The 22,405-nt window shown below is 39.2% G+C and overlaps 2 protein-coding genes across 2 annotated transcripts; both read right to left on the bottom strand.

The window, feature by feature from the left end:
- Positions 1-2,989: 2,989 nt before the first annotated feature.
- Positions 2,990-13,695, bottom strand: LOC146465881 (condensin complex subunit 2-like). Its single transcript, XM_085128055.1, has 4 exons — positions 13,592-13,695; positions 5,761-5,868; positions 3,882-4,055; positions 2,990-3,300 (listed from the first exon to the last, which is right to left on the bottom strand). Exons 2-4 carry the CDS (start codon positions 5,824-5,826, stop codon positions 3,241-3,243), a joined length of 300 nt encoding a protein of 99 aa, XP_084984181.1. The 5' UTR covers positions 5,827-5,868; positions 13,592-13,695; the 3' UTR covers positions 2,990-3,240.
- LOC146465882 (uncharacterized) lies at positions 9,019-11,233 on the bottom strand. The gene is made up of 2 exons (XM_085127982.1): positions 11,007-11,233; positions 9,019-10,866 (listed from the first exon to the last, which is right to left on the bottom strand). Exons 1-2 carry the CDS (start codon positions 11,231-11,233, stop codon positions 10,182-10,184), a joined length of 912 nt encoding a protein of 303 aa, XP_084984108.1. The 3' UTR covers positions 9,019-10,181.
- Positions 13,696-22,405: the final 8,710 nt, after the last annotated feature.

The raw sequence follows: 22,405 nt of genomic DNA, 5'->3' as shown, positions 1-22,405 counted from the left end.
GTCTTATTTCACTTGCTAAGTACATAAACACAAGTCCTTTTTCTCATCGTAGTTATAACACATCGGACATCAGGGCGTATTCATAAGCTACATGCAGGCCGCTGCTACCAGGCTTAAGCCGAGTGTCCTTTATGGGAATGCTAGAGACTAGCATTTGCAAGGCTTTTTTTTTTCACCTTTAAAACATGCAAATGCCACAGATGTTGCATTTTTAAAATTATAGTTATTTTTAATGCGATTTTCCATTTTTCACTAGTAGTCATTGCAGAGGAACAAATCTAAGCACATGACTATTCCTTAATTACGTCATTATGACGTCAGTATAATATTTTCATGTTATTCTCACTCGTGTGTACTTTTAGACACGATCTATTTTCGGGGTTAAATAATCAATTCAACTTGCAAGAAATAAACAAATGGAGAAATAGGTTAGAAAACCTGGATCTGGGATCATTGATGGAAAGGTAAAGGTAAAGTCGCACGAGCCTAGGTGGCCCACACGGCCGGAGCTTAGCTTAGCTTACGGTTTCTGTAGCATTTATACACCTGGGTGAAGAGAGGCAATGTGGAGCAAAGTTTCTTGTCTAAGGAAACAACACAGCAATGAAGAGACCAACCTGGCCTCGAACCAACGACCCTCAGACCGTCCGATCGAAAGTCCGACTACACCAAACCACTACACCACCGCGCCTCCACTCATTGATGGAAAAGTGACCTTTTAATAGGGTTTTCCGATTTAGCAGAAGTTCGATCTATTTTTCCTTATAGCGAAAATTGACTAATCGAGGAGTCATTACCATGTACTAAAGAAACTCGCTGATTAGGATGAAGTCATGATAGCTGAGTCATAAGCACAGTTAGTTAGTGGTGAAAATATGATAGTGACTGGACAAGGATAAAACCACTTTTAATGCGATTGAAAAAATATCGGTATCGCCTCCGAAAAACTGTATTGAAACAATCTTTAAAACCCCATTGAGCTTGTCCGTCCATTGATTAAAAAAAAATGCTTGCTTAAATGCTGAAATTGTTGGTGAATCGAAACTTTCATTAATTTTGCAATAAAGTATATTTGCGCGCTGAAGTTGGTTTCGTGAAGTGCAAGTTACTTATTAGTATTCGTTAAACGAATTTCCCATAAGGAAATCCGAGAAATTGAATTCAGTTGAATTTGCCAAGTTCCACTTCCGCAGAACTTCCGCTAAATCGGAAAACTCCAATAAATCCGTGACTAATTCAAAAACTATTTCAGTTATATCCAGACTTTTAGTGCTCCAATAGACCCTTAAACAGTCGGGGTTTTTTTTCTCTCAATTTTTTCTTTTAAGGACGGTGCCTACTTTTGTTACCGCACATACGTTCTGCGCATCTCGAGATACTCAGGTTTCCTATGGGTGGTGCTTACTAATACAGGGATATTTTTGCGCGGTTTAAAACTATGCGGAGAAAGCAGAACTTAGGAAGTGCTCTTGGTATCCAAAAAGAAAATTGGAGATAACGGTGCATTTTTCAGAGATAATAAAGCTTCATTATGGAAAAAACTAACCCCCCCCCCCCCCCAAAAAAAAAAAAAAGAAAGAAAAAAAAACATTGCTTTGTATTTTACTGCTCTTTTGGATTATTGTTGCTTGATTATCTCTGAAAACTGCGTGGTTAACCTCAATGTTCTCTTTGGGTTTCAACAGCCCTTACTAAGATCTGCTTTTCCCGCGTAGTCATAACCACACAAAAATACTTCTTTATTAGTAGGCACCGTCCTTAAAAGAAATCACTTAGTATTTTCCTCTGCATGCTCTAAGATCAATTTGACGTTAGAGAAAAGGTACCTTGTCAAATATTTGAGCGATGTGTAAGATAAATGAGATGTAGTACCAAAACACAGAAATCTCCCCGACAGCGCCCCTTGAATACCATGCACAGGTCAAAACATTTTTTTATAAGTGGGTCACTTCTCTTAAGCCGGCGACACCCCTGGCGATTTTATACGCCGATTGCGGCGAATTTGATAGCCAGCGAAAATCGCGAGCGATTTTCGCCACCGATTGATACGGACACACTTAGCGATTTTTTTCGCCGAACGCAGTGATGTGGCAGTTTTAAAAATTCATGTGATAAAATCGCCCAAACTGATTAGTTGACTTTACTGGCGATTCGCAGTAATGACCATAGCAAATCGCGTGAACGGGCACACTTGGCGAATGCCGGCGAATTTATTCGCCGATAACCTGACATGCTAGATATCGGCGATTTTATACGGCGATCGGCGAAAATCGCAATCGCTCCACCGGGCACACCTGGCGATTTTCTCCGATCGCGGCGATCGGCGTATAAAATCGCCGGCTTTAGGTAAATGTGTCTGGTTACCGCTATAGGCCTTCTAGACCTTCAGATTCTAACTACTTACGAGTACGATCATGAATACGAGATTTGACTTCAAGATTTTAGCGAAGTACTAAGAAGAGATATATCCCAGGAGGCTTCATTTTACTCTTCGTGAGCGACGAACTTGACGCAGTTGTTTTAAACGATGATAGCTAAGCCCAATCGAGATTCTAAAAAGACAAGATAACCTACGTTTCGAGGACTTGTTTTCGCCCCTGTTTTCGCCACTACGCCGTTCTCACAAAAACTCGTAGTAAAATGACGACGGCTATCTCGTTTTCCAGCCAGAATGACACTGGTTCACTCACCCACTATTGGAAAAACTCGTACTCGTACAAGAATCTATAAGGTCTCTAAAGTAGGCAACGTGTTAACAACTCGGGTTGGCACGAACGAAAAATGTCTCAACCGCCTTTTTGTCAAACCCCATGTGAACTTCGTTTAAATAAATGGCGTTCTGATTTTATCCCCCAAACTTACACCACTTGAAGGTGTTCACTCTAATGTTGACCTTGGGGGTGGGGGAGGGGGGTCTGCAAGCTGCTTGGGAGCTTGGGGTCTGCTAGCTGTTTGATTATATCGCCGATTTAGGTGAGGTGATTCTACTCTGAATGAGAATCCATTTTATTTTCGTTGACAAGCCTTTATACATTTCTTCGAGTCAGCAGTCTCTGACGAGGAATTGCAAATCTCCGACTGGCATTCTCGTCCAGAAACATGCCCGGCGAGAAATTCGTTTGGTTAATTGAAGAACTTTTCCACGAGAAGATAGGATCTCTCGGTCCTACCTTGAGTTTGTCATTAAGGTTAAAGAAGACGTCAGGATAGAATGTCACCACTACTTGGGATGAGAGAGAGCTATGTGCCTTGAGAAATGAAAAAATCTTCCATTCCTGGATCACCAGTCATCTTGAGGCACTGGGGACGAAAGAATACAAGGAACGTGTTACAAGTTCGCACTTTTTTCCACCATAACATTCCGAGTGCATGCACCTTCGAAAACTTGTGTTTAACAAGGCTATGAAGCGCGCATTTTTATGGAAAATCCTTGCACTCGCTCGTTGGGCTGCCAAATATGTTAAGTTTTTGTAAATTGTCCCAGGTCAACGCTTCGTCAGTATTCAAAAGCTGTTCACCATTTGGCCGGCAAATGAAAACACAGTGGTCGTAATCACTTCTTGAGGCGGTAACGAGTGGTGCTACAGGCGGTAAATTTTACCGGTTACCGCCTAAAATGGAGAACACTGAACGTACTAAATTTTCATAGGAGTGGCCGACAGTTGTCACTGTCAGATGACAGTTTTGCGGCCAATAAGCCATTTCCGAGTGCTTTGAGCCTCATTATGAAAGCGAGGCTAAGTGCAGTTAGCCTCGTTTTCATAATGAGGTTTAAAGCAACTCGGAAATGGCCTATTCGTTTCGTGTCAATCTCTCAGCATTCATCGACCGATGGGCTAATTCCCTTTTGAATTTAAACTGAACAAAAGGACAAACTTTACCTTCTCGTTCGCGAGATGTAAGATGCAGACAAACGCGATGGATACGGACAGGTTCTTTCCCATGTTCTTGGATAGTTTTCCAGGCAGCTGAGCGTAAAGGTCTTTAAACGATTGAGTTTGTGTTACCCTGATTTCGTCCTTTTCTTGTCTTTCCTGATCTGGAGGCGCATTTTCCTACATGAAATAAAACCAAAGTGTAGTCAGAATTCTTTGGCCATCGCAATAAATGATCAAGTCCCAGGTAACTGGAATTATAAATATTTACCGATAATTGTCTTATTATTATTATTATTATTATTATTATTATTACCACTAGTTTTTACAAGCACAGGTGGAATGGCCGATGAATGCAAGAGATTCCATAGCCGCCTTTCAGAGCTACTTGCGTTAAAGAAAGGAGATGACTACGCTACAACCATTTCTTGGATAAGGGCGAAGGTATCCTTTGCCATTCTACGATCAGCCTTGCTGTGTCTCAGGGGAACCAGGAGAAAGAGAAGAGTAGCCACCAATATGTCTGACATTGACATTACATCGGAAAGTGCGCAAGCCAGAATTTAAGTAGTGACTTTTTTTTGTCAGTCTGAACTATTTTTTAGTGTGTGATTGGAAACACTGTGACTGGGCATTTATTTAGAATATTTTTATTATGAGGGTATGTATATTTTTATTACATCAGTGGAAATTGTTCTTTTATCTTCTGAACCAAACCCATATGAATTAGCTTTTATATATGAGATGTTGATATTTTACAATTTTATGACAGCAAACTGTAAAATCACTCAGGTTTTAATAGAATTCAAATTGTATCTAGTAGATTTTATTCTTGTAAATAATAAAGTTATTTCATTATTAAATTATTATTATTATTATTATTATTATTATTATTATTATTATTATCATCATTATTACTATTATTTTTATTATTATTATTATTATTTTTGTATTTCCGATCTACCAACCCATTCTTAGACTGCTTTCCATTTGTCAGAACGGGCAGGCTCGAACGGCAGCCAGTCTGTAAATCGAATGAATCATTTTGAAGGGATGGTGCTGCATTGAAATCTTGAAAAATAAACACTCCGAAAATGGTAGGTGCTATTTTGAAGAAATTCGAAGGACTAGGATAAAACTTATCCTTCAAATTGGTACATTCCGTTTGCAAACTGATCGATCTGGCTGGCCAATTCTGTCAAATGGAAAGGGCCCTGAGAGAAAGAAGGCGATGGCAACCAGCCCTGTTAGTAACAAAACGCGATTACAGAGTGGAAGTCAAGAGCCAAACTTTTGATGTCAGTTAAGGGGATGAGCCTTCCACTAACAAATTACAAAACTGTGGAAACATCTAGGGTCATGGCAAAATGCTGGACAATAGCCCATCCACATCCAGACTCAAAATTTATTAGCACCGTGTACAGCAAATTGTCAATAACCAACCTTAAGCAACAACGACGGCGACGGCAACGACAACGCCGCAAAACAATACGTTTAATGAGTAAAAACAATCTCTCTGCATATACGATTTCAATTTTGGTACAATTCCTTTGCCGTCCTCTGCAAAACAACAAGGTGAAATGACCAAATTCAAGGTTTTGTGAAGAACGTGAGCGCACGACGGTGAATTTTTCATTCTCTTTCTTAACTCGAACGCCTCGCCTACCAATTTGGTTCCTGGGTAAGTTCGCTGCTCTTGTACAAGTTGGATGAGTTGAAATAATCGCGAACTAGCAGCCGTCATTGCTTACAGTACTCATCAAAAGCTTCAAGCATTAAGACTTCCAAGTTAGAACTGAAAATATTTCGCCACCCGAATGAAATTGGAAAAGGAGTTGGAGGCGGTTAAGGTAGAGAAGCAGGGAAGGCGTGCTTTAGAACAGACCTTGTTTCCCTGGCCATTTGCGGTGAGAAGTCCCCACATGGCGCTCTTTAGTTTCTTCACGTCCATCTTTTTGGCGGTTTTGGCATAGCCAATGTCAATTTTCTGAACCTGTAAGAAAGCAAAAGAAATAGCAATAAAACACTGGACATAAGCAGAGTAACAGCGCCATAATCTAGACATAATGGTATGCCATTACTCTAAGATAAAGAAGTAACGCTCGCCTGCACATTAAATCAATGTAGGTGAGCGCCAACAACGTGATATAAACAGTGCAAAAGGGAAAACGGATGAATTAATAAGATTGAAAGAGATTATAGCGGTCAAAACTTCAGAAATGGCCAACGTACTTGTAGAACCGAAATGTATTTGAAAACCTACGTATCCACTGCTGATAGAAACTGCATGGTTTTAGTGTTCTGTTTGAGGCAACTATGAAATTCAGTGACTTTGCTATGCCCTACTGTTCAACAAGTTTCATGACCTTTCAAGGGTTCCTAAGAAGCTTTTGGACCTTTCCTTACTTTTCTTTGGCCGTGGATTGTGATAGCTACAATATTGGACAAAATTGTTAAGAAACTTTTAGTCAATCTACAAATTCCAGTGATACATCAACGACTCAGCCCCAACCCCCACCTCCCCCCCCATAACTGTTGGTCCGCCGCTGAAAAAAAGGGATGGATAATCGGCCGGCATTCAAAGCAACATTGAGTGAGGAGGGTGGGGGAGTGAAGGTTCACTCCTCTCCAGACGGCGTTTTACTTAAACAGGAAATTCCATCAGAACGTAAACAACTTACAAACAACATGTGTTTTTTTTTTCTACGACCGTTACTGATAAAATTGCCTTAGTTTTCGGAATAAACTTTGTTAACCAAATTAGAAACCGAGGTCTTGTATTATTGTTGTGTAATATGAAATTTTGAGGCATATTTTTTCAGAGGACGCTTGAGTCATCAACTAACCCCTTGGGATCCATGTCACGCGTGACATGGATTGACTGTAACAAACGAGCACGATCATGGGTGTTCATAGTAAGTTCATGCACATTCTAGTTCAAGAATTTTTTAGTTCAAGGAAATATATTGTCTCGTACCTTGCATTTTTTGCCTCATTTCGTTTCTTAGAAGAATAAAAGGAAGTCAATTCAAGGAACCAATGTCCGCCAAAATACGGAACTGCATCGAGTGTTGTCACCGATGACCTATCCTAAGCTAGTAAGCTTTAGAGACTTAACTTTTTTATATTGGATTTAATCCTTTTTTGAACCACAAATGACCTGTGATGTTGAAAAACAAATTAAATAAATAAAAAAGAAAAAAAAGAAAAAAAAAAAAAAAGAAAAAGAAAAAAAAAAAAAAAAGAAAAAAAATGACCCCGACCCCGCGTTTTACTGACACCCATTTTTCCCATCGGGAAAGTTTTACCGGATCACATTTCAACTTTAATGTTCATCAATATTCACTGGAAAACATCTCTGCAGAATCTTTTCCCTTTCTTCCAGAAATCTTTTTTGTGAAAGATTGCATTGAAGAAAAAAATAACTCGTTTTGTGGCCGCGGTAAAATAATTTTCCATGGGAAATAAATTCATCGAACACGACAGCGCTGCACACCCGTTGTACATTTCGTCGCGTCAGAAATAGATTTCAACCGCAAACTAGCCTGTGGAACTACGAAAAGACCATCCTCATCAAAATCGTTGCTATGTTCAGAAACCTTTTACAATACGAGTAAAGAGTGCTTTTCTCCCAGCCCTAGGTTCGCGAGTTAGTATAAAATCGAAATACAAAAATATCTGAAATATACACGCATCAGAAACTGACTGATCCGGCCCCGGTTTTTCCAAGAGCAGATTATTTTATTCAACGGATAATTCGCTATCCAACTTGTATGCAAATTAGCTCGCTTCAGTTTGACCAAAATAGTACGCTGGCCTGTAAGTTTCGTTTTTCTCCAAGATTGAAAGCGTTTTACCGAAAATGATGTGCATTATTTTAGAGTTCGACGGTGTCACGCAACAGGCGGACCGAAAATACTTTCTATTATTTTTAAGTTTAACAACGTAGCCGCTGAAATTTTTAACTCAGCTTCGTTTATTGCAAGTATTTGACCTTGGTAGTTTAATACACTACCTAAAAAAAGTCACGCAGCAGGCCGTACAATCGCACAACTTAGGGCTGTCGGAGGGTATAATCTTTGATTACTACTAGTTTTAGTCCAATTTTCAACCTAATACTAAAGGTTTAATTTTTGACAATTTTTGACGTTTTCGTGGCCAGGTTGGCTTTGACCATTTTTGGTCAATTTTGAACCTTATGCTATAAGATTAACCTGATTTTGTCCCTAGGGTGCCTTCTGTGGCCTATTCATCCCGGCCCTAAATCCCCCGGCCATGCACCTGGACCTTCGATGTGCCCTTTGTGATAACCACGGGATCTTGCAGTCTGACTGGTTCTCTATTCAAGGTTTATGAAGCAGTACAGCGTTACTACTTGTTCGGGAAGCCCACATTTTCAAAATAAACAGGTATTGTACCCTTTTTTTTTTCATTTGCTAGTGAGTAAATGATTTTGAGTATACCGTCGAACCTCCATGTGCGACCACCTCTCGTAAGCGACCACCTCCCATAGTTAACCGACCGCGACCACTTTTTGAAGTGACGGCATTATAATTTTTCATTATTTTCAACCTCTTGTAAGCGACCACTTGAGACATAGGCTGATCTCCATGTTGGCTGTATGTACTACGCTACACTGAGTTTACAAGGACCTTCTGGTGACAACCTAGCACTGCTCGTATTGTAACTAGGAAAACGCATGCAATAAGTTCTCTTCGAATAAGCAGATGTACCAGACCTGTTCCCGGAAAGAAACCCCTCTGGTTCGACTCTTGTAAGCGACCACCTCCCGTAAGCGATCACTAAATCTTGGCATTTTGGGCAGTCGCTTATGGGAGGTTCGACTGTATTATAAAACTATAGTATCATTCTTTCATTCGGACAGGCCACTTCCGGCTAAAACTGATGCCTCGATGGCTGGAAAACTTGGCAAAAAAGGGATTGAAACTGGGAGACGGTTGATACAATTACAAAAATAAATAACATACAGTTGAAACAAGCACAAACAAATAGACGGAAAACCATCAATAGACAGCTGAAAAAAACGTATAGAGTATTCAGAAATGTTGAGGCTATGACTGGTAGACATTGTATATGAAATATTAAAAAAAGCTAAGAATATTGTAACATTGTTTGTCAAGTAATGTAGGAAATGATTTTCCCCTGGAGTAGCCAGCCATTTTTCTCCTTAAACCCAGGATGAAAACAGAGCACGTGACGCCCTCGTGATCAATAGCCAATGAACGCAAGAGAGTCGTGCATCGGAGATTTCTGTGCGAACAAGCCAAGAACACTTGTATCTGAGTGAAGGATAGTCAGTGATAGTCATTCCTTTGATGTTCCTCCCGGATGCTGATATGACCTCCGTATCTCAAAGAAGCCCGTTCATTTTCTGTTTAAATCAATACGTGAAGGAAAAGGCAAACCTGTGCTTTCATATAGTGTGCTTTCATATATAGTTTCATATATTGACCTGTTCGTATGTAGAACTTTGGCAAAAAAAAGTTGATATGCTCTCTTACACCCCTGGGCTTAAGGGGGAAAAATGGCTGGCTACAACACTGATCGTTATCATTTTAAATTCCTTTTCGTTTGCAATCTAAATTTATTTAGTGTATATGAAAAAGTCCTTTGATTTGAAATACCCTCTTAGGAGCCTCATAAAATATTATTGCTTTTAATCATATACCAGTAGATCTTTTTTTTTGTGTGAAAATAAAATAAATAAAAAAAATAAGTTATTTTGTTTTTGAAGTTCTCTAGAAAATAATTGTTTTATCAATTTATTATAATTTAAGTTTATTATTATTAAAAAATAGAATTATTTAAGTATAGTGTGATTTCTTATTTCTTTCACTGTTTTTGCGCAATACCACCTATGTAAATTGGAATGCAAACAAAATTGTTGTTGTTGTTGTTGTTGTTTTTCAGCAGAAATTTGTCTATATATAATACTGATTGTTTGTATATCATTAATGCTGACTGTTTTTACAAGCAAGTGTTTCATCTATTAAGCGAGTAAGCGAGATAAAAATCGAACGACTAAAAAACTGTTACAGTGGTGCTTTTGTTGCGCGCGGTCAGGGGTCTAGGACGAGAGCAGATTCTGTCTCAGATTTGCCTCGTTTTGGTAGTTAAGGAACAATGCCACAGTTGTTTCGTACTCTCTTTGGATTTTCCAAGTCGTAATATCCACAATGTAAGCTACAACCTCCAAACGATAGCTCGATAATCTCCACCAACAACAGGACATTCCAGGACTAACGTCTACACTTCTCTTTCAAGATTATGAATTAACAGAATAAGTCAGTCGGTCTGCAGGGTTGTCTTGGAATGTATCGCAGGTTTTTTCTTCATGTAGTCGTCGCCATACAAACTTTTGAGGAACTTGTCAACATTGTCTGACACTCCAAGGTATTGCCGATTGTTTATGGTGACTATGGAGGATGTTTCAAACCAGCTCTCAACGTAACGCTGCTCCAAAAGGATGTTCTGTACGGGCAAGAGTTTTTGAATCTCGTTAAGGACTCTGCTATCGAATAGTACGGCACTTTCAAGACTTTCTGCTCCTTTGAACAGGCGGCGCGTATCTGTTATCACGGTTGCAGCAAAGTGAGGGTATACCCTGCTTGTTGGAGGATTGGTCTTCCACGCCACAAAGTACCTGGGGCCCAGTATGTGCTGCATCAGCCGGAAGCTGGCGTATCTGTCGTTATCAGCTTTGTGAATGGCAATGTCAACGTCGTCCGAGTACGGGATAAGGGCCTGGCTTCTCACGGCACCAAGGAGGGTGCCGTACACAACACGATGGTCAATGCCAACTTTATTCATGGCGTCAACAGTGGCGGATAGGATGTCATCCATGACAACATCACAACAGATCGGAAAACCGTCGGATGCTGCCAAGGTGTTTGAGCGCAAGCTCAAGGGTTCTTCGGGGCAGAACTGTTTGTCGTCCGCACACTTGGTCCATTCTTCTGAGCGGTGGTTCCTGTTGCCCCATCGTAGTCCGCATGCATGTCAAGAAATTTTGTCAGCTTCAGTAACTCTTCTTGGTCTCTTGAAGTCAGCCTTGTTACACTAGGAGATTCAAACTTCGACTTCAACTTATGGGGAACCATCAACACGTACTTCACAGAGTTCATTGCTAGTCTTAACTCTACACTTTCTTCCGGCTCATAATCCCAACCAACCATCAGCACAAATGAGCTGCCTCGGAGCGAGTTGCAGCTTCGTCTCAACTTGCTGTTCCGCCCTTGAGGGGTATTTTTCGGAAAGCACCTCAGCTGGAGCAATGCGAATGTCACTCCACAGACCAGGAGGTTCAGAACAAGAATCTTTTCCGACGTTTTGGCCATAACTTACCTTAGCATCCTATGAAAATATCCATAAAAAATTAGCATATTATTCGGGAGACCCACGGTCTCTAACCTAAGCCCCACCACACCCACAATCCCCTCCCTTGATAATTCGCAGACTTGGGTTGTGGCTAGGGACTCCCTGGGTTGTGGCCTTCGCGCTTCCGACTTTGCTTTCCTTCTTGTTCGACTTTTTTCTGTCTATCATTTTTTTTTTTTCAGAAAAAAGTAAGAGACCAAGCACAGGCTAACTGGTATGTGCAGAAATTCGAGTTTATTGATGACGGACGCCAAAATCACTGCACCTTATGTAAGCCTGTCCATAATATGGTCTTAACATTTGGCCTAAAGTTCCCAACCTAAACGTTCTTATCAAAAGGCTCTTGTAAAACATACTTACTGCACCAAAGCCGACTGGTGATTGTGACAGAATGATAGAACCACGATTAAGTATTAAAATTATTATTAACAGGATACTTGAAATTCAACACCAACCCCGCTCATTCGTTGCCCCGCTAAAGTTCTGCGCCCAGATGTTCGAAAGCTGATTAACGTTAATCCCCGATTACAATTAACCGAGGTTTTGATGTCGCTTATTAAAAATATTTTAACTGACTTTCAGCTTAAAGTAAAGAAAAATCTAAGTCAAAGCTAAAGGGAAAATATGTTTTGGAAAAATGCTTTTTCTTTAGTAATTAAACTCGAATCAAACTTCACGTTGGCCCAGGATTAGCTTAATCGAGCTTTGAAAAACTGGGCCCAGAAAACTTTTTTTCTATTTCCCTTGGGACTTAGCGGAGTTCAACTCTTCAAACGTTTCCCATAACAATCGATAAATCAATCGTTATCGATTTCTATCGATAATAGATAGTAATCGATTTCAACTTTTTTCTTCATCGATTGGTATCGATTGATTACCTCTGAAGAAATGCACGATCTCTGAATAGGCCCTTTCCTAGTTGCTTTGAACCTCATCATGAAAGTGAGGCTTCGTGAACAATTTTTATCATGAAATTGAAAATATGCAAACAAAACTAAAAAAAAAAAGAAAAAAAGAAAGCTTTGCACTTAGCCTCGCTTTCGTGATGAGGTTTAAAGCAACTCCGAATGGCCCATTTGGATACGTCATATTACACAGAGATTTATCACTCAGAATTATCTGTGTTTTAATAGTCCGAGCCACTTTGCGATGTTTATCATAAACAACGAGAGTCCCGCCCCAGAAGGCTCTGAAAAACCGTAGAAAACAAGCTCTGCTACGTGAAGGTATAAAATGCTCCAAAACTCAAACTAGCCGGGCAGCTACAGATAGAGATCTGGGGCCCGTTTCTCGGAAGTCCCGGTAACTTACCGGGCCCGATAAGTGTCTTTGGTGATAAATGTTTCTTAACGGAAGTCAATTTTTGTTAGCTTTGAATACTAAATTCTGTGAAAGCATTGGCCAAGTACCTTGCGTGTAATCACTGTGTAATCGGCGAAAAAACACTTTAAAATATACTTATCGGGCCCGGTAAATTACCGGGACTTTCGAGAAACGGGCCCCTGGACGTGGTACTCGTCAACACGTAATAAAATTATATATTTCACCATCAAGGTCTGATATGAGATACGTTTTACATACTGGTCTGAAGAGAAGATACATGTTTGTCTTTTTCGTATTTGAAAAGTAGCAAACATTTTAATCAGTCTTAAATTCTGTAATACGGTAAGAGAAGTCCTATGCGCTGAATACCGTAGAATTTCGAAAGTAACAGAAGTAACGGCTCACCGAAAGTAACATTACCCCATTTGGCTCACTAAATCCGAAAGTAACAGGGGCTGTTACTTTCGAAATTCTCAGTGGGGTTAACGTTTCTCTCTGTTTCTCTCTCCTCCTCTCCCCCATTTTTCCTGCCTCATACTCCACTGAGTCCCTAACTAATTGAACCCCACCTCAATCCTTTGGTTCTTTTACTAGCTTTATTGTATCGATCTCTCTTCCTCTAGCCACAACTGAGGCTGCGATTTCTGTCTTCCGTCAAGGTCAAGTAATACGGGCGACATGTCGGGCAACTGGTCTCGTGACAAATTGATGTCGTGTTGCAAAGTTTTGGCTGTTTGTTGCGTGTAGTACCACCTCCGCGCTCCCAAAAATTTTCGTGTTGCAAAAAGTAGAAACGAAAACAACGTCAAAACTTGTTGCACGCAGAATAGGTAACCAGAGAACGCGTACAACAGCTAAAGAATTGGTCCGTTGGTCATGGTCGAGGTTTTGGCGAAGACTTAGCATGACGGAGCTTCAACACAGCTACAATATTTTATACAAATCAATTTCCATTCAAGAACTTGCGTGACTGAAGAATGTTAAGTTCCACTTACCAGGTAATTAATGAGACTGGAAATCCTTTAGTTTATTTGGCCGCCGGTTTGACTGTGTTAAACTCACAGAGTCTTGTGCGAGCTGAACTGTGCGGAAACATCGAAAAAAAATAATGTCAATCATTATGCATCAAAATATTTCATTGATTGGTGGAAAGGTCTGAAAAAAAAAGTTATGAAATGTCGCAACCTCAGTAGATATAAGTGATGTCGTGCGGCTTGTCAGTCGTGGATTTTGAAAGGCACGAAAATGCACTCTCCCTGTCATCGGACTTGGGGAACGTTCATAGTCACGTATTTTGGAAGACTCATTTTACGGTTTCTCTAGCTTGGTGCAGATAGTGGAACCAATTGGATTAATTAAGAGTTTCTCTTCTGTCCAGGGTTTGGCCCAGTCTTCGATCACGTGCTGGTTTATTCCAAACGATAAGAAAGATCACCCGAGAGGTATATCGTTTCATAACATGTACCTTAAATTTAACGGGAAATAACGGAAGCTGAAATGTAACTGACGCAAGGTGAACTTTCCAAATAAAGGAGTTTTTTAAGAAGCTTTCGCCTAGTTCCTTTATAAGGAGGACCTATCAGCGATCGGTTGAACATGTTATGTTCTAACTCGATCACTGACTCTGGTCGGCTGATTGTCGCGCGGCCTCATCCGGAGAACCGAGGGGGTTAGTATCGGCAATTTTAGTTAAGAATTTCACAATTCTGTTTCACTTTCCTGTCCATTCACGAGTTAACCTGCGTTGCAGACGGACTATAATCCCTGGTTATTACCGAGGATTATAGGATACGAGTTGTGATTGGCACTGTCACCTTCCGCATGAAATAAAATATATAGCTTATCAACAACAACCGAGAAGGTAGATAAGCTTTACTTGCGTGAACATAAACACTTTTTTTATATATATAATAACGTCTAATTTTGGCGCCGAGGCTGGACGTTCTTATATTTTGTTTTTCGCAATTTGAGCCTGAAAAGTTCTTAAGATGCCTCTTAAGTTATCTGTTAAAGTATTTCAATAAATCTATGCGGACGTGACCAAGACACCTATTATTTAGGTTAAATAGGACAAGTCCAGCAATCAGCCTGGGTAATGTTCTTAGTATGTTCTTAAATTTTAGTTAATCTCAACCTCAACTGCAACGTTCTCATAAATAAGGTTCTTATATAACAAAAAAGAGTGTAACTATTTATTACTACAGTACTGCAAAAGAGTCCTAAAGTTCTGCTAACTAACGCAAACATAAAATACAAAATACTGCAAAAAAGAAATAAAAAAAATGATAAATTAATAATAAGGCGGAGAAGAGAATTAAATTTCATCAGACTATATTATTTGGTAACAAATTGTTTCTTAAATCAAAACAGGAAGAAGCTGCTTATTAGCAACATAATCAGAGGAGTTCATCAACGCTACAATAAATTCTGTGATTTGTAAATGTTTGAAGTTTGGAAATTTTATATTAGTAATCTATTTTATCATAAAGTTATTTCTAATTGATAAATAATTAGGACAATGAAATAGAAAATGAGCTTGTTCAGTTCATCCTCGAGAGAGTGAGCTCGTAGCCGGAGAGAGCAGAGTCTTTTACACCTCAATATTTTCTTGTATCTACCTGTCTATCTGACTTTGTGGTTGCCTATTCTTAATTCTGTCAGGGATTTTTCTGGTCAAATCCAGAGAAACAGAGGGTGTATAATCGCTTTTAAATATGCTATAAAATTCTAGTTTCTGTGAATGCTGAAGGGTTTGTCTCCATTTGGTTCTTGATTGCGTTGTCCGTTTTCATCTGGCGATGGGAACAGTGCCCTTGAACGTAAATTTCGGAACGCTGTTACAAACACGGTTAAAAACAAAGGAAAGAAAAAGAGGCACCCAGAACTGCGTAAGGCCTTAGTTTGCATGCTACCTTTATTGTACGAAGAGTCAAAACAAACCATGGCACACGCCCCCAACACCTCCCATCTGGGGCGAGATCATGCATTCGAAGGAAACAATTATTATGTAATACACTTCTGCTCGCGTTCAAGCTAGAGTTTCACTGGATCCTCAGTTGTGATAGAAATGCTACAATTAGGTGAACGAGTTTATTTTGGTTTCTATTGGAAACAATGTAAAACAAAACTTAAATAATATTTTGATCCCTGATTTTGATAGCATGTAGCTCAAAACACGGACCATTTTTGGCTTGGGATCAAATACCCCCCGATCGAGAATACTTACTGCTGATTTGTTTCGCGCGAAGTTTTATTTCTAACGAATAAAATGAGCTTAATACAAAATAAAACATGAAAGTTATCTTATCTACTGATTGGTATGGTACCGCTGCTCGTTAGGAGCTGAGGCCTCGAAAAACTCAGTTTGTTGTCAACCCTTTTCTACACAAGAGCTCACGTACCACAAGCCCTTATGTTACAAATATGCACGCAAAGTTGACACAAAATGTTCAAGCGCCAAAATATTTGCTATTGTATTCTATCATTTACCATTTATTTACTGGGAACCCTTCTGTTTATTAGCTATTCCTTCTTTAAACATACATTCATCTCCGTATTTATAATCGTGTGTTTTTGGTGGCCGTCCATACGCATAAGGTACGAGAAAGCCATTGACAAACAAAGAATTTTTGAAATATTTGTTCTAGGAAAATTTGGAGGCTAGGCAACAGTTTTACTCACATTACTGGAGAATTTTCAATCGCATTAAAAATATTTTCGGGATCGTGTCTAAAAGTACACACGAGTGACCACGAGTGAGAATAACATGAAAATATTATACTGACGTCATAATGACGTCCTTTTTATCAAACAGTCACTATTTAACCGCAAATGGACCGTATTCGGATACCAACCAACAACCAACATGGCGGCAGTTCTATCGAAGGATATGATTTCGACAATCACACGGAAAAATTGGGGGACTGTTAACAGTCTAAGGTCCAAGTATTACATGTACTCATGTCAAAATATCCTCTGACTGAATTCAAACAAAAAGAAAAAATACGTCATTATCCTGTTTTTAAGGTTAAAAGCTTAAACAACTTGAATCTGTATTTATTTAAAATAAATTCTCGACTTGTTCTTTGTGCATTAGGTTGTAAGTTACACAAAGAAGAATCACTTATTGTAAATTTCGACTGCGTCTCTATCACAAGTAAAGAGGTCTGATCGGCTGCTGGTATATCAGGGTAACATACAGGAAAATTAAAGGGGCGAGTGAACCTTTTTTTAGCAGATAACAAATTAAGCACAGGAAGGGCTTTCTCTCTTTATTCTTTTTATTTATTATATTTTTTTTATTCATAATGCTGAAGTAAATGGGAAAGCTGTACGAACGACTGTTTTCTGATATTTAACAACTGGGGATTCATATTGGCGATTATTTTTGCGTTCAAACAATAAGGCCGCATAAAATATACACTTTGTGATGCCTCTGTGGGGTTCGCTATAGACAGATGGTCCTCCATAATCTCGTGCCCAGATCTCCCACGAGCCGACTGAGATCTGGGTACGAGATTAGATTGAACCTTATTATTATTATCATTATTATTATTATTGTTATTATTATTGAATAGATATAATAGATACAAATAAGAAATACGGACGAACTTGTATATAACGGCCCTGTATCGAGCGGCCACCCTCTAATAAGCGGCCAGTTTTCAAGGTCCCGATTGTTTGCTCATACAAACACTGTATTTGTTACCTGTATTAGGCGGCCCTCTCTATTAAGCGGCCGCGGCCACCCTGTAGCAGTCCTATGTTTGTTTTTCTTTGTTATTTTTAGCTGTATTAAGCGGCCACCCTTGAATGGAAACTAAGCCATATGTTATTTTATGCGGTATTTTATTGTGTTTAAAATGCGATTCAGCATCACTATAAAGAATCAAATAACATGTACAAAGCTACTGTAAGCTGATACTCCGCCGTTTTTAATATGGTTAACGCTTTTCAGATGTCAGCAATGTGCTGAAGTACAGTACCATAACACGAACGCTAAAAAAAGTTTGTTTTGAATATGCTTCACTCTTTAGCAAGAAATTCCTCTTTAATTAGCTTGTTCTTCAGCCATGCGACATTGAACATTGAGCGTAAAAACTATGAAATGACGGAATGAGATATTTTGTTGTGAACTGTAAGTCATAGAAATAGAGCACTGTATACTGTAGAAGAGTAGAGGACAATTTATTGTATAGTACTTTTACACAATGTTATGTTTATTATACCGTAAGTTACAAGTTGGCACTGAACTTTGTTTAAAGTATTGATCGCTCGAAAGAGTGTTGATTTCCCTATTGATTCCTTGCATGAAGTGTTTTTTTTGTATGATACGCCATTAAAATTGACATTAGACAACCCCCAGTGAGTACTTTTAGTGATCCTGTATTAGCGGCCATCTGTATTAAGCGGCCAGTTCGTCAAGGGTGGCCGTTATATACAGGTTCGACTGTATAAACACAAATTCAAAATACAAAATCAAGCTAAAGACAAGGAAACACTGAATAACTTACAAGAGTAAAGACGAACTAAATGCAGACAGGGACTGCGCAGGGGGAGGGGCTGGGGGGGGGGGGGCTTTAGTCCCCCCACTTTTGTGCTGTAATGGTAAGTTTACAAAATGTGCCGCGAATATTCTTGTTTCAGTTATTTGTGAAGACTTCGATGTGGTTGATTGATAGTAATAGACATAATGACGGTTCCCTTCGAAAAACCAATTTACAAGCAGATGAAAACATAGCTAATTGACAAGCAAGAATTAATGTATGCCTAAATACTAAACACAAGGATAACTTCCTCACAAGATTAACTGGACGTTTGACCGAAAATGATGCGCTGAAAGATTGGTAGTTGCTGGATGTCTTACAATCTGAACTCTGATCTCAAACAGGGAAACCACAAATTCTCACAATAACTTTCCCCGTGTTTCTTCTGTGCGTGAGACTTTGGGAAACTGCGACGAAGACAGCGGCAACGAAAACTTCGGTAAACAAAAGGTACGTTTTGGCACATTTATTCATTTGTCGATCCGAAACTTTTCACGACTCCAACGCCAAATGAAGAGGCCGTGAGGGGTTACCCAGTGTTAGTCGATCAATCGTTAAAAACGTTTCACTGGAGGGAAGATATTTGTGTACCCTAATGAACACAACAGATATGATGACGGTTCCATATGAAAAACAATTTACAAGCAGATGAAAACATAGCTTATTTACAAGCAAGAATTATGTACGCCGAAACTACTTAACACGATGCCGATAACTTCTTAAACAAAAGGTATGTTTTGGCACATTTAGTCGTTTGTCGGTCGGAACCTTTTCACTACTACAACGCCAAATGAGGAAGCCGTGCGGGGTTACGCAATAAAAAACTAAGCAAAGGACCTAAAATGGCGGTGTTGTTTCCTACAGCGATCGATTTTGGGAAACAGACGCTATTTGCTGTACTTGTTCCGCTGAACATGACTTCACATGTTGTTCCAAAAGAAAGACAAAAAATACGTATTTAAAAGAAAATAAGGGGTCAAACCAAAAATGCTCCCACTAATAAAACTACATAGATATATTTTTCCAATTTTATTAGTGGGAATATATTTGTCCCAGAGTGATTGAGGTGCCATTTAATGAAAATACACCGGTTTTACTGACAATTGCGCAGAAATCCTACCGAGACGAACCATCTTCTCGGGGTGTCCACTGAAACGGCAGCAAAGTTTCCTTTCAGTCTCATTTGATCTCGACGCAACGTCGCCTTCGAATCCACTTGCAGAATAGCTTTGCCGCATTGGAATAATTGCGGAACAACAAGGAATGAAAACCGTGATGTGGCGTTGAATAAAGAAACAGATGTCGAGAAATTAGGGTATTAATAGTTTTGATCAGCTGCTGGTATACATTAATTAAAGATCACGATAACATACAGAAAAAAGAGGTGAGTGAGTATGCTACGACAAGAAAAAAAAAGATAGAAATGGCGTTTTCTCCTTTTTCTTTTTATCTGTATTTTTCCACTCACAAAGTACTCACCAAGTGTTTTTAGAAAACATTTAGCCACTTCTGTTAGCGAACATTTTGTGTTCAAATAATAAGGCCAAATGGGAAATACACCACGGAAATGTTTTTATTGTCCTGGGAAATGTGTGTGTGCTTGCTTAACAGATGGACCGCCATAGACCGCCAGTAACAAAATAGCGTTTCTGCGCGTCTCCTTGAAACATTTCATCTCAAGTTGTTTCTTAAAGTTGGTCTTTCTGAAGCTGAAGACGACAACAACGCAATGATTTCAAAGTTACTTAATGGAAAAGTGAAAAGGTGCCGAACGAGACATTTAAGCAAAATACCTAAATTAAAACGTTGGTTCCTGTTTCTCTGTTTTTCGACTCAAGATGGAACATATCTGTCGGCAAGCGGTCACCGCGATCCATCGTTTCGGTAATATAATTGCTTCAATTTGCATTAGATAAAAGAACCCATGAGCAATTTTTTTATTGGTTCATCAAACCTTTCCTCAACTGGCACTGCAAAGATCGTAAGTCTGCAATTGAATGAAAATTTTTTTGTTGTTTTGTTTTTAAAAATTTTACATTTTTCCAAAGAGCGAATCACCTATGACCTGTGATGTCTCGCACATGTGATATATTTCCGCGTCTTCTACCTTTCAGCGGAAGTTAAAAGAGAATAGCCAGTAGTGGTGTTGATGAAAATTGAGAAAAAAATCCAAAAATATTCTCGTATCATATCATTCTCATCTCAATATTATGTCTTCCACTTGAAGTACTAATTTTGTTTAATTCTTTGTCAGTCTTCGCCAGAAAAATAAGGACGATTACAGCAAGAGGAAGCCAACAAAATATTTTACACCAGGATGGCCAATGACACCTATCAAGATCATTCTAAACAGCCCCAGGGTGCCATTTGGGTTGCAGTTCGTGTCATTGAATTTACTCTCATATTATTAGTCAACGCCTTAACCCTCGTCGTTTTTGCAAGAGGTCACCACTTGCGCAAGCGCACTACGTACCTAATAATAAACCTGACTGTGGCTGATTTACTGGTGGGAGTAGTATCGGGACCTTTGGAATTATTCTTTAGATATGGGGGAATTGAACCTGGTGACCATTGGAAACACATCAGTATCAGTATATTTTTCAACCTATTTGGCTTATCCTCCCTTTGTAATCTTACGCTAATTTCTTTAGAGCGCTTACACGCAACACTTTTTCCTTTCAGGCACTGCTTAATTCAGAAATGGGTTTACTTTAAAGTAATAATTTCTAGCTGGCTTTTGTCTTTCCTTTTTTCTTGCACGGTATCCATTCTGACAGATGAAAAGTATTATTACGCATGGACAATATACATTATCCTTAATCTCCTGGTACTCACATACTCTTATGTTGTCATTATAGTAAAAGTAAGAAGATATCCCACTGGTCAGCGTTGTGGTGCACTTGTTTCAGACAGGAAACTCTCAGTTACCTTATTCATAGTCACAGCCGTATCTATACTGACAGTTTTGCCCTTTGCTCTTTACTCGTTCATTCCACAAGCCGCTTGGGATGAATTGCCTAAAAGGGAACAACATAACATTGTTTGTGTACCATATTACGCGTGTTCTTTAGTAAATCCATTGATTTATGCCATCAGAATGCAATCGTTTAGGAACGAACTATACAAGACACTGATTTGTTGGAAAACTCGGGAACCAAGTCGTTTCCAGCCAATTGAACTTCATGTAATGTAATTCATAAAAAGAAAAAGAGTACCATGATTTTAATCCTGTAAATAAAAGAAGCCTTACAAACTGGTCATAAATAGACCTCTTTCTTTCCTCGTTTAATTCATATCACATAAGGAGGGTCACCCCTCGACTTTAGATATTGGCTACCCAGTTGTTAACCCAAAGTTCAGTACTCCTTTTTTTTTTTCGCTCTTGCCTTTGTGCTTAGCTTTTCACGTACAAGTGGAACTAGACCATTGGCGCTTATTTATAGAACAGTATGAAAGGAGTTAAGTTTAATTCATCCAATGAAAGCGACAAAATCTTAGAGAGGAGCGTAATTATGTGATGCAATATTTTGTATCACATAATCACGCTCTTCTTCACTGAAATTGAAATGTCAGATGTCTCTACAATTTGGTTATTTGTAGTTGGGTAGAGTTGTCCCCCAGGGCGTTCGTTCTCGCTGCGCCAAACAAAAAGTCCACTGATTCGATTCCAGAAGTCTTATTTCACTTGGTAAGTACATAAACACAACAGTCTTTTTTCTTATCGTAGTTATAACACATCGGACATCAGGGCGTATTCATAAGCTACATGCAGGCCGCTGCTACCAAGCTTTAGCCGGGTGTCCTTTATGGGAATGCTAGAGACTATCATTTGCAAGGCTTTATTTTCACCTTTAAAAAATGCAAATTCTCAAAAGGCAAAGTCAACAAAAAAGGGAGGAGGGGGCAGGATTAAAGGCAACGTGAGGAGGTAGATTTAGACCGCCCCACCCTTCCCCCCATCGCTCCCCTCTCGGAAACGTCTTCAGTATCAAATTTGGACCTATTTAGGTGTTCGAAAACGGTCCATTTGCCGTTAAATAGTTACTTTTTGATAAAAATGACGTCATTATATTTTCATGTTATTCTCACTCTCACTCATGGTTATTCGTGGTCACTCGTTTGTACTTTTAGACACCATCTATTTTCGGGGTTAAATAGTTAATTCAACTTGCAGAAATAAACAAATGGAGAAATAGGTTAGAAAACCTGGATCTGGGATCACTGATGGAAAGGTAAAGGTAAAGTCGCTAAAGAGCCTAAGTG

The sequence above is a fragment of the Pavona decussata genome, unplaced genomic scaffold, assembly GCF_977016875.1.
Source record: "Pavona decussata unplaced genomic scaffold, jaPavDecu1.1 SCAFFOLD_155, whole genome shotgun sequence".
NCBI lineage: Eukaryota > Metazoa > Cnidaria > Anthozoa > Scleractinia > Agariciidae > Pavona > Pavona decussata.
Note: the sequence above shows the minus strand (reverse complement) of the source record. Positions and strands in the feature narration are given on the sequence as shown.